The 17,571-nt window shown below is 40.9% G+C and overlaps 1 protein-coding gene across 1 annotated transcript; it reads left to right on the top strand.

The window, feature by feature from the left end:
• The first annotated feature begins 14,019 nt into the window (after positions 1 to 14,019).
• Positions 14,020 to 17,087, top strand: crygn2 (crystallin, gamma N2). Its single transcript, XM_085363210.1, has 5 exons — positions 14,020 to 14,040; positions 14,641 to 14,732; positions 15,683 to 15,839; positions 16,150 to 16,295; positions 16,952 to 17,087. The coding sequence occupies exons 1-5, from the start codon at positions 14,020 to 14,022 to the stop codon at positions 17,085 to 17,087; spliced, it is 552 nt and encodes a 183-aa protein (XP_085219336.1).
• The last annotated feature ends 484 nt before the right edge of the window (positions 17,088 to 17,571 follow it).

Below are 17,571 nucleotides of genomic sequence, written 5' to 3'. Positions count from 1 at the left end.
TGTCTCATACTTCTGTTTAATAAGTTTTCTGTTTGACGTTTAGTCAGCTGTGTGAAAACCAAGGAGGAACCCACCCGGGGGATTAATAAAGTTTTATTTTATCTAATCTAATAACTTTAATCTCAGCCAAACCGATTTACTCACGAACAAACAAAACACTGAAAAAAGCCCAACAATAACATTTTTAGGTTGTCTAAGTGACTTATATATTACGTTTAACCCGAGCAGCGAAACTCCGCGGTGATCTGAAAATGATGTGCCGGGAGTTGTGCCATTCTCGGCCGCATCAGTAACCCTCGAGCTCCCGGCTAGCTGTCGAGCTGGTGGGTAGCAGACGCCTCTGAAAACGTCGAAGCACTTTTGCAAATATGGGATATCTTGATAAACTGAGCAGATATTTGATGTTTACACAACTACTTTCTCGCCTGAAAATATGTTAAAAGTTTATTTTGTGACCCAGAAAGATTAGTATGAGTAATTTTAAAACTTAGTAGCGGCCGCCATTGCTGGAAACTGGAGTTTGGCTGGGCCGCGCTATGAATTCTGGGATATGGTAGGCCACGAAGGACACACCCGACCCATCCTTCTAATTCGGGGAAAAGGAGGACGCATTTGTCGGCTACATTCGGAGGAGTCTATGAATTTGGACAGCCTTCGTTGCGTCGCTGTGACGTAATCGGTCTACAAATGCGTCCTCAGGAGGATGCAGCCCATGAATTTGGACATGTCCAGAGTATAATCGCAGCCTTTGCGGTTAGAAAATTGCACTTGATCATGTCGCGATATTATCGCAAATGCGATATATCGTTCAGCCCTAAATTTCACTGTGCACAAAACCTGGAGCTCCACATTGTTGGATGCTCTGTTACCACAGTAACCTCACAGCAGCCATGTTATTGTTCACATGATGTCATTAAACGCTCCAACAGCCCAAACACGGTCCAGAGGTGCAGTTCAGGTGAAGCTAGCAGACAGCTAGCAGCTACAACCACCTGTGTCACCATCCACCTCTCAGTCAAAGAGGCCACGCCCCTAATAATGCAAACTTTAATCCTTAATACGATTTAAACAGGTGAGTTAGAAACAGGTGTTATGAATGCAGATATTATCTCTGGACATCAAACAGTCTGTGAGCATGATTTTTTAACCTTTATTGGAAGAAATGATCAAATCCAAGTCAAACAGACCAGAATTGTAACAATTTACATTATAAAGATGGTGAAGCAAGTCTTTGACTTCAAAGGGAGAAAATAAAGTATCTGGGGTTTAATATTAAGGAACATAGACCTTTTGACAGAGGCAGGAACATTAGAATAACAAGTACTTTGTGGTTTTACTGCATAGTACAGCAGTTTTTTTATTCACATTTGAAATAAGCTTAAGTGACTTAAAATATTGACAAAATGGTAAATGGCCTGTATTTATTAGAGATGGACCGATCCGATATTACGTATCGGTATCGGTCCGATACTGACCTAAATTACTGGATCGGATATCGGAGAAAAATAAAAAATGTAATCCGATCCATTAAATATCACGAAAGCACCTCACAAAACTTGCAACACGCCGTAACTCACCTCAGAACGTTAGCACGTCGGAGCAGTATGCATCACGTGATAGAGCGGCTGTGGCATGCGGGACCTGTGGTGGTCTGGATAGCATGTGGAGCTTCGCTAGCAACCCGGCATTTCATCTCCGACAAAGTTATCCCGAGAGAAGTAAAGCAAGTGTGTAAGTCCATCTCTGAATGTTTGTAAAGCATTCCCACGTTAAGCTTAACGAGCGACTGCCTCTCGCTCTCCGGCTGCTACTTCAATCATGAAACTGCTTAATGATCAGCTGATCGGCTTTTCTGTCGCGAGTCCGTGTCTCTAGTTTGCTTTTGGCCCACTTTGCACCAGAAAGAGGAAACCAGCGGCTGAACAACAGCAGCACGTTTAAGCTTGATCAGCTGTTGTTAGAATGTATTTAATATTACTTTCTACTCGAGGATCTTTTTCTACGTAGCTGACGCTGGTAACTGTGCAGGGGCGGATCTAGCAAAGTTTAGCCAGGGGGGCCGATAGGGCATTAACTGGGAAAAGGGGGCACAAAGACAGACTTTTCTTTCTTATTCTCATTTAAAATGTCGAGCTTTTAATAAATAATTATCTGACACCCAAAGTTTTAATTTGATGTAAAATGAATAGAAGTCAATTACTGTATATAGTGACTATTAAGTCTAATATATATACCCTAGTAAGCTATAGTACTTTTTCCTTTGGGAAGGTACCATCTGTGCAGTCTGCAATTTTGCTGAAGAAAGATGTTGAATCTATTTAATATTTCTTGAAAAAAATTGATTTCTGTGCATTTTTTTTCACACTGCATCAAATTAAGGTTGATTATGTCGATTAAGCATCATGAGGTGGAGCGTGAGGGGTGGTTCCCTATTTTTTATTTATTTATTTTTGTTGTTGCTGGGAGTTGGAACCCTATTAGTTAGGTTGCTTAATATTTACGCTAAGTACTCTTTAAAATACCAGAATAGGGAGGATGGTGTAGGTTTAAGTTTATTAGATTGATCAGTATTGCTGAACTATGAAACATTTTTTTTTTTGCATACAGGTATAACAGATTAGCTTTAGTGTAGTTGTTGTTTTAAACTTGAGTATGAACTTATACAAAATGCAGCAAGATATTTAAAAAACAGTTGTGTTGATTAAAAAACACTATATCGGATTCATATCGGTATCGGCAGATATCCAAATTTATGATATCGGTATCGTATCGGACATAAAAAAGTGGTATCGTGCCATCTCTAGTATTTATACAGCACTTCAAAGGGAGAAAATAAAGTATCTGGGGTTTAATATTAAGGAACATAGACCTTTTGACACAGGCAGGAACATTAGAATAACAAGTACTTTGTGGTTTTACAGCATATTACAGCAGTTTTTTTATTCACATTTGAAATAAGCTTAAGTGACTTAAAATATTGACAAAATGGTAAATGGCCTGTATTTATACAGCACTTTTCTAGTCCCTAAGGACCCCAAAGCGCTTTACACATCCAGTCATCCACCCACACATTCACACACTGGTGATGGCAGCTACATTGTAGCCACAGCCACCCTGGGGCGCACTGACAGAGGCGAGGCTGCCGGACACTGGCGCCACCGGGCCCTCTGACCACCACCAGTAGGCAACGGGTGAAGCGTCTTGCCCAAGGACACAACGACCGAGACTGTTGGAGCCGGGGCTCGAACCGGCAACCTTCCGATTACAAGGCGAACTCCCAACTCTTGAGCCACGATCGCCCCCATAAAAAAGTAATTGAAGAAGACGGTAAACAGAGGAGAGGCATCTTCCACTTACATGAATGAATAAAACACTTACACAGCACTATTACAAAACTGACAACATCTGAGATTTCAGAGTCCAGGTTGTCCATAAAGTAAAGAACATCCTTACATGTGAAGGCAGGTATATTGGAAATTCTGAGTGAAAGCCAGCAGAGTATTTCAAACCAAACTGCATCAACGTGCTGACATTTGAAAAATAGATGCTCTAGTGTTTCTGGATGAGAAGAACAGAAAAGAGTCGGACTCGAACTTAAACCTTTTATACAGGAGTTCTCCAACTGGATAAACGTCAGATATGATTCTGAAGTGTTTCTTTCATTTTAGGCACAGGTGGCTATTTTAGGTAAGAAAATGACTTTTCTTTCAACATGTTATTAAGGTGATGTCTGACATTGACATTATAGTTACAGAATACAGTTTGCTTACAGGTATTAGAGATTAACTTATTACTAAATTGTCCTTTATTGAGGTGTCATTGTCAGTGAAGGTGAGCTTGTTCTTGTTAGTGAACACTTTAAAGTGTTTACGATGGTATCGCTTTACAAACCTTATAATTATTAAATGAAACGTCTATTTTATACTTATCAATAAATTCTTCGTAAGATAGCAAGTTTCTGTTTTTATCAAGCAGATCAAAAACAAACACACACCGCTATCATACCAGTCTGATTTAAATAAGGACTCTTATTGATGACTATGACCCTGCTATTCCACAGCACAGGATTGTGGGTGAAAATTAGTTTCCCAACATTCAAAGCTTGCTTATAGAAACTAGACAATTTAAGAGGAATCTCAGATATTTCAAAATCACATCTGAGCAGAAAATCTACCCTCGAGCTTATTAAAGAGTTTGTTTGGAATATGGCACCACATAGACTGAGGGAAATGCAGTCGTTCATCCATCTGAGCCTGAACGCAGCAATAATGGATTCAAAGTCTAAAGCTTTCAAGCCCCCGTTTTCATAGTCTTTAATTGTGATTTGCGTATATGATGTGTTTTATTCTTCCAGATAAAGCTGAATAAAATAGAATTGGACAGTTTGATCATTTTGGGAGATGTAAAAATTGAATAACAGGGATATGTGAGTCTTGAAAGTCCTTCTGCTTTAGACAGTAAGATACGACCTAATATGGATAAATCACGTGTTAGCCAGTGATTAAAATTTTTTTTAAACTACATTTAATCTAGAAGTTATGTTATTATTCTCTCCATCATTAATATTCTTACTGATTATTGAACCAAGGTATTTTACTTCCTCTTTTACTGGAATATTGTTAACAGTACTTTGATTACAGCTGTGTACAGCTAAGATTTCACATTTTCTAAGGTTTAGTGTTAAGACGGATGCTTTGAAACTGAAAGGATTTTATTAATTGCAGTAGAGACCATATTTACATTCCTTAGAAATAAGGCAGTGTCGTCAGCACATTGACTAATTTTAAATTCTTTATCAAGAATGTTTATTCCTTCCACATCTGGAGAGAGTTTGATATAAATGGCATTTCTGCTGCAACAATAAACAATAACGGGCTAATAGGGCATCCCTGCTGAATGCCACGATTAATTTTAAAACTATTAGAAAACCCTTGATTGAGAGCAGTTCTACTTGTTATATCTCTGTACAACATTTTCACTACACTAACAGATCTGGGACCAAAACCCACAGCCTCCAGAGCTTTAAATAAAAAATTATGCTCCAAAGAATCAAAAGCTTTAAAGAAATCAAGAAATAAAATAAGGCTATCATGAGGAATTAAATGATTGTAATCCAACATATCTAATACTAAACGGGTATGATGATGGATGTGATGTCCTTTTATAAAGGCTGACTGTGTCTCATCTATTATTTGAGTTATTCCTATTTTTAATCTGTTGGCATAGAGATGAGCTAACAATTCATAATCACAGCAAAGAAGTGTGATACGTCTCCAGTTATCTAAAAGGACAGAGTCCTTGTTTGGTTTAGGAAGTAAAGAAATTATTCCTCGTTTCACAGTTGGAGAGAGCATCTGATCATCAGTGTTGGGGAGTAACGGAATACATGTACCGCCGTTACGTATTTAAAATACAAAATATGAGTAACTGTATTCCGTTACAGTTACCGTTTAAAAAGGTGGTATTCAGAATACAGTTACTTTGTTGAAATAAATGGATTACACTGCGGTACTTTCCTGTTTCATATTGTCGCGGGTCAGGACTGTTTGGTTTTGTTTGACAGCTACGTTCTGTTGTTCCAGGCGGCAGCGTTACGGTTGCCATGGTTACAGGGCGACGCTCTCTCTCTCTCTGCGACTGTGTGTTTCCTGGGTGAGAGAGCGCCTTTTCGTTGTTGTCGTTGTTGTGCTAAGCTAACAGGCAGAATGCTACAAGCATAGCTCTAAAGAATGTAGCATCATGGGCAGTGTAGTCCGTGCTGCTGGGAGGATGGACTGCCATACACGTTATGTGTCTGTGAGCGCGAGGAGGGAGAAAAAGGGGAGTGGAAAGGTACGAGCAGTCATCGAGCAGAAACGGGAGCTGGAAGCATGTAAATATAATAATAACCACTGCAGCCAAGAAGAGAGCCTGATGAGCCCAGTTGTAAGTAAGCTATTAAGACTCGACTGTACACCGTGTTCGTGTTTTCCTCCGAAAACAATAAGCTCCGTTGGAGCAGCCTTTCAACGCCTCTCTCTGTCTCTGGCAAGAAAAGTTGACCCACACAACAAAGTAAAGCTATTTTTCGGCTACCAGCCGACAGGGACCCCGCCGTATTATGCTGGGCAGACACTGTGCGATTTTTTCAGTCACGTTATTCAGCTCCTGCTCAAACTGCACGATTGACTCGCAGGGGTTAGAAGTTCGTAGGTCACGATGCAGGTCTCACACTATACGGCCCGATGCTCTGATGCGACCTGAGTGCTCACACTGTGCGTCCATAAAAATGAAGGTTATAACAGAAATTCTGTCGCTCGCTCTCCCTCTCCGTCTTTCACTCACACAGACACACCACCACCATCAACTTTGCTAAATTGCTAATGAAAAACATTGGTCAGGCAGCTGTGATTGAGCAGCAGTGTCGATCCAACTATTTTCACGGTTGTTGATAATTTTGTGAGGCCACATCGAAAGGGCTCGGATGGTTCTACAGGTTGTGCCTCCATCGCTTGTGTCCAGATCACACGCTGCACTGCCGTGCTACGCCGTCTTTTTCGCTGACATTTGTGTTTGCGCGTGCGCAGTGTGGCAAACTGCGGTGACACCCTCACGACCAAGCGATTGATGATCGGGAGCTGGTCGTGAGGTGTCAATCGCTTCTCGTTACCCCACGTATACTACACGATGCACGACGCACGATGAAGGCCAAAATCGGGCCGATCGCCAAAACGATCGCACGACTCAAAAATCGGCTCAAAATGGGCCAAAAATCGCACAGTGTGCGCCCAGCATTAGTCAGAGGTCCCTTTACTACAGTTCGGAGTCGCGGATCTTCAGTAATAGTAATAAATCACACAGCAACAGTACATTCACGTTGTTGTGTGATTCAGAACAATGTGAGGGCTTGATGATCAGGATGAGTGCACCAAGTGCCCTCTGAATGCCAGCATCACCCCCAGGCTCTTCCAGCAGCCACCAGGCCCAGGCTCTTCCAGCAGCCACCAGGCCCAGGCTCTTCCAGCAGCCACTAGGCCCAGGATCCTCCAGCAGCCACCAGGCCCAGGCTCTTCCAGCAGCCACTAGGCCCAGGATCCTCCTGCTCCACCAGGCCCAGGATCCTCCAGCAGCCACCAGGCCCAGGCTCTTCCAGCAGCCACTAGGCCCAGGATCCTCCTGCTCCACCAGGCCCAGGAGCGTTAAGATGCCGCCTAAGAGGAGCAACGTTAATGAGGAGGAACTGGAGGACATAAAGAAATCCCTAAACTTTATGTCTGAAGAAATAACAACAATTTCAAAACAACAAAAACTGATACTCAATTTAATGGATGATATTAAAGAACTAAGAAGGCAGAGCGAGGAAAAGGACAAGAAGATTGCTATGCTGGAAGGACGGGTGTCAGATCTGGAACAATATTCAAGAGTAAATGATGTGATAGTGACAGGACTGGAAACCAAGCATCAGACATACGCACGGGTAGCAGCATCAGAGAGAGGGGAGCCACCCGAGCAAGAGCTACGCTCTTTGGAAGAGCAGGTAATGGCCTTCTTTAAAAGCAAAGGTATAGAAATGGACAGTAAAAATATTGAGGGATGCCATCCTCTTCCGAGAAAAAATCAAATACCTGCCATTATCATTCGTTTTGTTAATAGAAAACAGAAAAAAGAACTGCTCAAGCAAGGAAGAAAGCTAAAAGGTACAAATGTTTATTTAAATGAACACCTAATCAAGAAAAATGCAGACATTGCAAGACAAGCAAGAATATTAAGAAAACAGAAGAAAATACAGTCAACTTGGACGTCAGACTGTAAAATATTCATTAAGTTAAATGGAACACCAGAGCAGGCTAAGGTTCTAGTCATCAAAGAGATGACGGAACTAGAAAAATATAACTGATAAATGCAAAGCAGTGCTAAATATGATGGGACCGTCCAAGTGCACAACCAACGCAGATGTCTGACAATTTTCAACTAACAACTCATATAGATATTGAAAATAAGACATTGATGTATGACAGCAACGTAGATCCTGATTGTAATTTCTTTAACAATAAGACAAATGAATGCAATTATTATACAAATGAGCAACTTAAAAAGGAATTCAAGGTAGAACAGGGTATAACAATGGTTCACTTTAATAGTCGAAGCTTATATGCAAACTTTCAATCCATCAAAGACTACATAACACAGTTTGAACAGCCATTCAATGTGATAGCCATATCGGAGACCTGGATAACTCCTGGAAAAGAAGAAGACTTTAAAATAAATGGATATGAATTCCTTCATGTAGACAGGATCAACAAGAAAGGAGGTGGGGTGGCACTTTACATTGATAAAAACCTAAAGTACAAAAGAATGGGAAGAATGACAACTGTTATTGATGGAGTGATGGAATGTTTATCAGTGGAAATGAGTATAGAAAAAAGGAAAAACCTAATTGTCAGTTGTATATATAGAACACCAGGATCTAAGATTGAGATATTTAAGGATAATATGGAGGACTTATTTACAAATATAAATCAGAAAAGAATGTTTATTTGTGGGGACTTTAATATTGACTTATTGAATCCAAATCATAATAAGAGTACAGAAGAATTTATTGATTCCATGTACAGCATCGGTTTATTTCCACTGATAACAAGACCGACCAGAATAACATCTCATTGTGCAACTCTATTAGATAATATATTTACAAATATAATAGAAGGAAAGATAAAAAGTGGGCTGTTAATCAATGATATAAGTGACCATTTACCAGTCTTTGCATCGTATAATTGCCATTATAAAGTGAACAACGATGGACATAAGATTATTTACAAAAGAATAAGAACAGAGAAGACCTTAAATTGTCTTAGAAATGAACTTTTAAAGCAAGATTGGAATATTGTATATGAACAAACAGAAGTTAATAAAGCTTACGAAGGATTTTTAAGAACATTTAACACATTACTTGATAAAAACTGCCCAGTAATTGAAATCAATAGGAAACACAACTATGCAGGAAGACCATGGATGACAAAAGGACTACAAAATGCCAGCAAAAAAAAGAATACCCTGTATCGAGAATTCATAAAAAAGAGAACAATAGAAACTGAAATGAAGTATAAAACTTACAAAAATAAATTAACTAATATAATGAGATCCTGTAAAAGAGAGTATTTCATTAAAAGGTTAGAACACAATAAAGATAACACAAGAGATATATGGAATGTATTAAACAGAATAATCAAAAATGAATCAAGGAATAATGATTACCCTGGGTACTTTATAGAAGGGACAAGAAGTATTAATAACATGGAAGAGATAGTAAATGGCTTTAATGAATTCTTCGTAAACATAGGGCCAAAACTGGCAGAAGAAATAAAGGTTGATGGAATAGAAAGGGACACTGGTGAAAATATTGAAAGGAATAGTAGCTCAATGTTTTTAAGAGCAGTGGAAGAGAAAGAGATTTATGACATGGTTAGAGGACTTAAGAACAAAACCAGTACAGACTGGAATGATATTGATATGGTAACGGTAAAGACAGTTATTGATGGTATCGTAAAACCATTAAAATATATATTCAACTTGTCGTTTCAAAAAGGAGTTTTTCCACAAAAAATGAAAGTTGCTAAAGTTATTCCCATTTACAAAACCGGTGAAAGACATCATTTTACAAACTATAGACCAGTGTCAATACTCTCCCAGTTCTCTAAGATACTGGAAAAACTCTTCATAAAAAGATTTGACAGTTTTGTGGAAAAATATGAATTAATGACAGATAGTCAGTATGGGTTCAGAAACAACAGATCAACAGCTTTGGCACTGATAGATTTAATGGAAAAGATAACGGAATGTATGGATAATAAGAGGTATGCGCTCGGAGTTTTCTTAGATCTAAAGAAGGCGTTTGATACTGTTAATCATGAAATTCTATTAAAAAAACTGGAAAAGTACGGGTTTAGGGGAGTGGTTTTGGAATGGTTAAAAAGCTATGTAGGGAATAGGCAACAATATGTACAAATAAATGAATATAAATCTAATTTGATGGATATAGCTTGTGGAGTACCTCAAGGTTCAGTACTGGGTCCAAAAATGTTTATTATGTACTTAAATGATATCTGCAGAGTATCGGAGATTTTAAAGTTTGTAATATTTGCAGATGACACAAATATACTGTGTGCAGGTGGGGAATTGCCACAGGTTTTGGAAATGATCACACAGGAATTAACGATATTAAAGAAGTGGTTTGATATAAATAAATTATCATTGAATCTCGATAAAACCAAATTTATGTTGTTTGGAAACCAAAAGAAAAACATCGAAGTAGAAATATGTGTTGACAATGTATATTTAGAAAGAGTAAATGAAATAAAATTTCTTGGGGTGATCATTGACCACAAGCTCTGTTGGAAGCCACACATTACTTATGTTCGGGGGAAATTGGCACGGGGCATTGCCGTCCTGGGAAAAGCAAAGCATATGTTGGATCAGAAAGCACTGCACATTTTATACTGTGCTTTACTACTGCCATATATGAGCTACTGTGTAGAGGTCTGGGGAAACACATACAAAAGTAACACACAAACAATAACTATAATACAGAAAAGGGCCATTAGATTAATAAATAATGTAGGGTACAGGGACCATACAAATGCACTCTTTATCAAAATGCAAGCTATTAAATTCCAAGACTTGGTGAAGCTTAAAACAGCGCAAATAATGTATAAAGTCAGAAATAAATTGCTTCCCAAAGAAATCTGTAAATTGTTCATAGAAAGAGAAGGTGGGTATAACTTAAGAGGGAAATGGAATTTAAAAATACAAAGTGCTAGAACAACTTTAAGAACTATGTCTATCTCAATTGCAGGAGTTAAATTATGGAACAGTCTAACAGAAGAAATAAAAGACAGTCAAAACATAAAACAGTTTAAAGTAAAATATAAAAACCTAATTTTAAATAAGTATAAGAATGAAGAAAACGGGGTTAACCCAGGACGGTAATGTTGCTGGTAATGGTGTTGCGGTTCTTTTTTGGTTGTTTTTTTGTTTTTTTTTGGTTTGTTGTTTTTCCATAACTTGTGTATCTGCAAATATACACATTCTGTATTTTTCATATGAAAGAAACTATACTGTGGTGGGGCTTGCTAATTTCTTGTTTTTGATTTATGTATGTTATGTTTTGTTTTACTTCATATGTTTCATATGTTGTTTGTTTAATTTAAGACAAAAAAAAATTAAATGAATGAGAGGTAAAACTTGAGGGGGTAGGGACAAATAAGTAAATACTTCAGCCTACTCCTTTTCAAACAAATAATGGAATGATATTTTGTAATGATTGTGAAGGCACATGTTTGAAATGTTTGAAATAAAAATGAACTGAACTGAACTGAACTGAACTTGTAAAAAGCATGATAATATTGTAGCGGGTCAGGGCTGTTCGGGGTTCTGCTTGTACAGTTATGTTTTGTGTATGTTGCCATGGTGACGGGTGACGCCCTCTCGCTGCGACGGTGTGTCCTTCCGGGGTCAGAGGGCGCCCTATGTGTGTTGTGGTTGCCGCGCTGAGCAGTTAGCTAGTGGCAGTGCGTTCTTCTGCAAATGTAATAAACGGCTGTGCTCCCTGGCTAGCTCACGGGAAGCAAGACCAAACGATACCTCCGTCTCCTCCTTGTCTGAACTCGCCACAATATATTAAGTAATCCAAAGTATTCAGAATACGTTACTGTCATTGAGTAATGTAACGGAATAGGTTACAGAATACATTTTGGGGCATGTATTCTGTAATGGAATACATTTTAAAAGTAACCTTCCCAACACTGCTGATCATTAACACATTCATTGAATACCTCTAATAACAAATCTTTAATGTCACTCCAGAAATATCTGTAAAATTCAATCGTGGCTCCACTCGCCATCTGGGAAACAGCAGCATCCAAATCTGTGAACATGATTATTTAAACACGTCTCTGCGGCTGACTCACTGCTGCCTCTGCTGGACACCAGGGGAACTGCAGATGCTGCCTGTGTAGAAGCCTGTAAACCCCGTCGAGCAGAGCACGATCAAAAGTCTGTGACTGTGGAGTCTGAGTGCAGTGAACTCATCGGCGTGTTCAGGAAACCAGCCTGAGACCATCTGAGCTCTGACACGGAGCTTTGGCAGCCTGAGCCCAGGAGGCTGTCCTGACAAACAGCTGACTGCGATCATGTGACCACAGTCAGAGCTGCAGGTGGTTAATGTGCTTTCATTCTGCCTGTGTTCAGCCTGATCCTCAGAAAACCTGCAAACACACCTCAGAGAAACGTTTATAATGTTTCATGTTTTAAACATTATAAATAATATTTAATGTTGCTTCTAGGATGCCCTCTGGACCCAGTGGAGGTGGTGAGTGACAGGAGAACGGCGGCTAAGCTGTCATCCCTGTTGGACAACGTCTCCCACCCCATGCAGCAGACTGTGACAGCACTGAGCAGCTCCTTCAGTGGGAGACTGCGGCACCCACGGTGTGGGACGGAGAGATTTCGCAGGTCTTTCCTCCCCACTGCTGTCAGACTCCACAACAAAGACTTTAACTGAACAAACACACACATCCACACATGTGCAATAACACTAAGTGCAATAATCCTTTCTGTCATCGTTGTATTTTTACTCAGTTGTATATAGCATTCGTATTCTATTTTTATCTTATTGTATATTTTTATTCTATTTTATTCTACTGTATATAGTATATTATTTTATTCTATTCTGTACAGCTGTGTACTGTATTTATTCTTATTGTATTCTAATTTTTGCGTCATAACTTTTGCACTGTCCACTTCCTGCTGTGACAAAACAAATTTCCCACGTGTGGGACTAATAAAGGTTATCTTATCTTATCTTCAGGTTGAAGGTTTCAGCTCAGAGAACAGAACAAAGCTTTGATTCGGTGCTTCCTGTCTCGTCTCAGCTTGGTGCAGTGTTTCCATCAGCTGAGAGCACCTGACAGGTACGTCCTCTGACTGTCCACCTGTGTGCTGACAGGACACATACATCAACTGTAACCACACAGGTGAGGACGCGGCGGGAAACCTACCAGCAATAAAAACAGGAAGCACAACAGCAGTTACCAAAATAAAACAGGAAGCGGAAACACAGGAGACACGAGGAGGATAAAAACCAGAAAAAGAACCACACACAGGAAGTAGAAACCCAAACTGTGGTGGTAAAAGTCACCTGTTCACCTGCCGAGAGTAGCTTTACCTCAGCCTGAGGTTCACTGCTGCTGCTGTTGGTGCTCAGAGAGATGAAGACGTCACATCAAAGCAGGACTGAAGCTCAGCTCCTGGAAAAGTTTAAATAGTCAAAGAAAGACTGAACGAAACCTAACAGCTGCATCAGTGCAGGCAGTGTCAGTGACGCAGTATTAGTACTGTACTTTTAGGAATACTTTTACTGCAGTAAAGGATGGCAGTACTTCCTCCTGACCACAGCCTGTTTGTGTAGAAACGTGACGTGTGCAAGATCATTGAGCTGCAAAGCTGCGGCCAAGCACTTTCTATTCACACACACACACACACACACTCACACACACACACACACTCACACACACACACACTCACACACACACACACGCACGCACACGCACACACACACACTCACACACACACACGCACGCACGCACACACACTCACACACACACACGCACGCACGCACACACTCACACACACACACACACTCACACACACACGCACGCACACACACACACACACTCACACACACACACACTCACACACACACTCACACACACACACACGCACGCACACACTCACACACTCACACACACACACACACACACTCACACACACACACAGCAGAATCAGCAGACAGGTCTGGATGAACTGAAAGCGTCGAGGCAGCAGAAACCTTTGAAGCCGACGCTTTTGTCCGGGGGCCTCGGCCCTCGGCCCGCCGCGCCCCTCGGTCGCCCCCCTTCCGTATAAATTGGGGTGTCCAACTTTTTCTCTGTTACACTGTGTGTGTGGTTGCGGGCCAGGTTGGACAACATCCAGCGGGACAAAATGTCACAGTACTCTGGAAAGGTGAGTGAGACCGACGAGGATCGCTTTGAGCTCTGTTTCAGTCTGAGCTCTGAAGCTGAAGATCAGGCTGCTTAAAATAGTCAATTTTTGAATGGAGTTTGGTGTGAAGCTCTTCACAGCAGCAGGACATTTAGTTTTTAAAGACAAGAACAGAAAAAATAAATCATCATCTGAGTTTCACTTCACATTCATGTGAAACATTAAAACGACAGTTTCTGTTTTTGTTAAAACTTCACTGTTTGCTGTTGATGATGTCACTTTAATAAAGCAGCTGGGGTCATGTTTAAGACCAAACAGACGTCGCTGCACGCTCGATCGTCCTCTAAGCCCAGGATCAGGTTACAGAGCAGTAAAAATACTCAGTTACTTTCCAGCCTAGATTCAGAAATGTCATTCATTGTTATTTATTCGTGTTATTCCATGTTAGAGACATCAAAGACTAACAACCTGGTGAAGGATGGAGATGATTCACATGACAGAGTCATGATAAATTCAGACCTGTGAGACTGGAGGCTTCAGATTACAGCAGGAACTTCGTCCTGTCAATCATTTTTAAATAAAGTTTTATTGAATGAAAGCACGTGACCGTTTGTCCTGCAGATTACTTTTTATGAGGGGAAGTGCTTCACCGGCAGGAAGCTGGAGGTCAGAGGTGACTGTGATAACTTCCAGGACCGCGGCTTCATGAACAGGTAACTTCCTGTTTTCAGGTGTTTGCTTTCTCTTTTTTTCTTTACTGAAGACGTTTGAACCTGAACTGAGTCAGAGCAGATCTTCAGTCGCACCTTCAGTTTCTCTGAGCTCAGAAACCAGTCTGACTGATCAGCTGATCAGAGGAAACGTAACAGCTGGTTTTATGTAATACCGCTCTGAGCCACGAGGGGGCGCAGCCTGTCACTGTAACTGTAAGCAGGTCATGAAGTCATGACAAGTACAACAAATGTCAGAAACTGAGAGACCTGCAGCGCACATCTGGAAACACATGTGTGGAATCGCTGCCCCCTGGTGGTCACATTTATATTCAAACTGTGTGGACGAAACTGTTTCTGCTTTCAGCTTCTGAAATTCAGGCGAGAGCTGATATTTCTGACGAGCCTCTGAATACTGATACGAGGTCAGTGTTTCAGTTACTCTTAAGATTTTTCTAATGACATCAATGAAAACACAGAAGAACAGAAGCTTTGTGATTTCTGGCCGTACAGGAAGTCTAAACGTTTCCTTTTTAGTGACAAATAGAAACACATATCAAAGATCTGACGTTCTGCAAACTCAAAGATGTGAATTTGATGACCAACAGTTTTCACTAACAGCACAAACTCAGACTGAAGTCCGTCCACACAGAAACCATATTCAGCACTTTTTTTTCTGACCTTATCAAACATTCAGCCGCTCTTCATCAGAGGAGAGCACGAGGCCGACATCATCATCATCATGGTCAGGATAAACTGGAGTTCTTGGTGTAAGTGCTTCCTGTTTCCTTCAGCTGATCATCACCTGAACTCCATGACTGCGTCTGAGCAGCAGATGATCGTGCTGGGACGGAGGATGAAAAAGTTCTGACCAGTTAAACCTGCTGATGGTTTCAACATGTGACTGAGCACCTCTGCAGGGTAACATCTGGAGCCTGTCTTTGTCTCTTCAGGGTGAACTCGATCCGTGTGGAGAGCGGAGCCTGGATCTGCTACGACCACCCTGACTTCAAGGGCCAGCAGTACATCCTGGAGCACGGCGAGTACCCAGAATTCCAGAGGTGGAACTCCCACAACGACCACATGGGATCCTGCAAACCCATCCGCATGGTGAGCACCTCTGACGGAGTCGTGATTGTTTAAAGAGCACGGATGAGGTGATCTGACAGATCTGAGATTTTACTGCTGTTAGGAAACACAATTTCATCTTCTTTTTAATTCACACTTTTAAAAATGTCAGAGTTTGTTTTTCATGTGTTAGTGAGAGACTGACTCTGTGAGTCTTTTCCACTGAGGGGAAACCATCTTTTCTTGCTTTGGGGTGAAGCACCTTCATCCTGAAGCTACAGCTGCTCCGTCCGGTCTGTGATGTAGGTTTTGTTGTTGGATTCTGACCTAATCGTGTCCGTCTGTCCGGCAGCACGGCGAGCACTACCGCATCGAGCTGTTCGAGGGCTGTAACTTCTCCGGTCAGTGCGTGGACATCTGCGACGACTGCCCCTTCCTGCAGAGCCGCGGCTTCTCCAAGAACTGCATCAACTCTGTGAAGGTCTACGGAGACGGAGCGTGAGTTTCTCCTTTACCAGAAACCTTAACGCTGATGTTCCTACTCCCCAGGGGATAGACTTTGGTGACCTTTAACCTGAGATTAGTATTAGGACAATATTCCTAACATGCTAACAGGAAATATTTATCATTCACATTCAAAGTAAAGGTCGGTTGTTGACATATTCCTGCTCTGCAGAGGATGAACTCTGTAGACTTTATTGCTGCTGGCAGCTTAGACTGTGGGGCTCATTATTTATTATCCCCAGATGATGAAATGTGACACAGTAATGTTCTTGTTCTTGGAAGTTTTGGCTGATGATTGATTTGATTGATTGAGTTCAAACTTTAGCTTTCAGGATTTTTCACGCTCATGTCCCCCTGAGGATGAACCCCACCAGGCTTATCTTATTATTAGACTTCTCACCTGGAGACCAGTAGAACTGTTTTTCATCCTCAGCTTAATTTTTCTATTTAGTGCTAATGTTAGCATGCTAACAACCTAAGGTTGGATGTGTTAGCATGACTTAACATAATAGAAAAAAGTCTAAAGATGTTTTAAGGCGGAATATATTTAAACATCATTCTGAATCCTCCTTAACAAAAGTGTGACAGGTTAATAAAAGCATGTTCCTCACTTTAACCCCGCCTCTCTTCCCTCCTTGCTCCACCTCCAGCTGGGTGATGTACGAGGAGCCAAACTTCCGTGGCCGCATGTACATTGTTGAGCGTGGAGACTACTGCAGCCATAACGAGTGGCAGGCCCAGAACCCCAACATCCAGTCCATCCGCAGAGTCGTCAACTACTTCTAAACCCCTCTGACCTCTGACCCCCAACCCTGACCAGCCCCCCTCACCTGTGACTGTAATCATGTACGATAAATAAACTCGGACTAAAATAAGAAAGCAGGTTTTTTATCAAACAGTCTGTGTGTGTGTTGATTTGTGTGGCCACACCGACACCATCACATAAACAGGTTTTCATTCCTGCTGTGACAAAAGAAATTATAATCTGGATTAATACAGATAACAGAAAATATCTGTTTCTGACAGGTGGAGAGTTAATTGAAACTTCTGACAAAGTTTTAAAGATGTATTGTGGTGAATCCCACTGATGATATAAAAGACTCACAAAAATTCATGTATTCATATGATGCACTAAGTGTTAGAGGGTTAGAAGAGTCCAGGACCTTTAAATATGTCTGTGAAGGTTTGCAGTCATCCAGGTCAGAGTAATCTAAGGAGCTTGGCAGAGAATCCCAGAATTTTAAGCCCTATGGGAGTGTCCCTAAGAGGG

This window comes from Diplotaxodon limnothrissa, linkage group LG9, assembly GCF_057381915.1.
Source record: "Diplotaxodon limnothrissa isolate DT_005_m linkage group LG9, D_limnothrissa_male_GT1.1, whole genome shotgun sequence".
Classification (NCBI taxonomy): domain Eukaryota; kingdom Metazoa; phylum Chordata; class Actinopteri; order Cichliformes; family Cichlidae; genus Diplotaxodon; species Diplotaxodon limnothrissa.
This window is presented reverse-complemented; position numbering and strand designations above follow the sequence as displayed.

What these genes read in the sequence shown, in the direction of transcription:
- crygn2 (XM_085363210.1), top strand. Translation starts at nt 14,020, where the DNA reads ATGTCACAGTACTCTGGAAAG. An exon ending in TGTCACAGTACTCTGGAAAG is followed by an intron (nt 14,041 to 14,640) that starts GTGAGTGAGACC and finishes TTTGTCCTGCAG; the next exon opens with ATTACTTTTTATGAGGGGAA. An exon ending in CCTGCAAACCCATCCGCATG is followed by an intron (nt 15,840 to 16,149) that starts GTGAGCACCTCT and finishes TCTGTCCGGCAG; the next exon opens with CACGGCGAGCACTACCGCAT.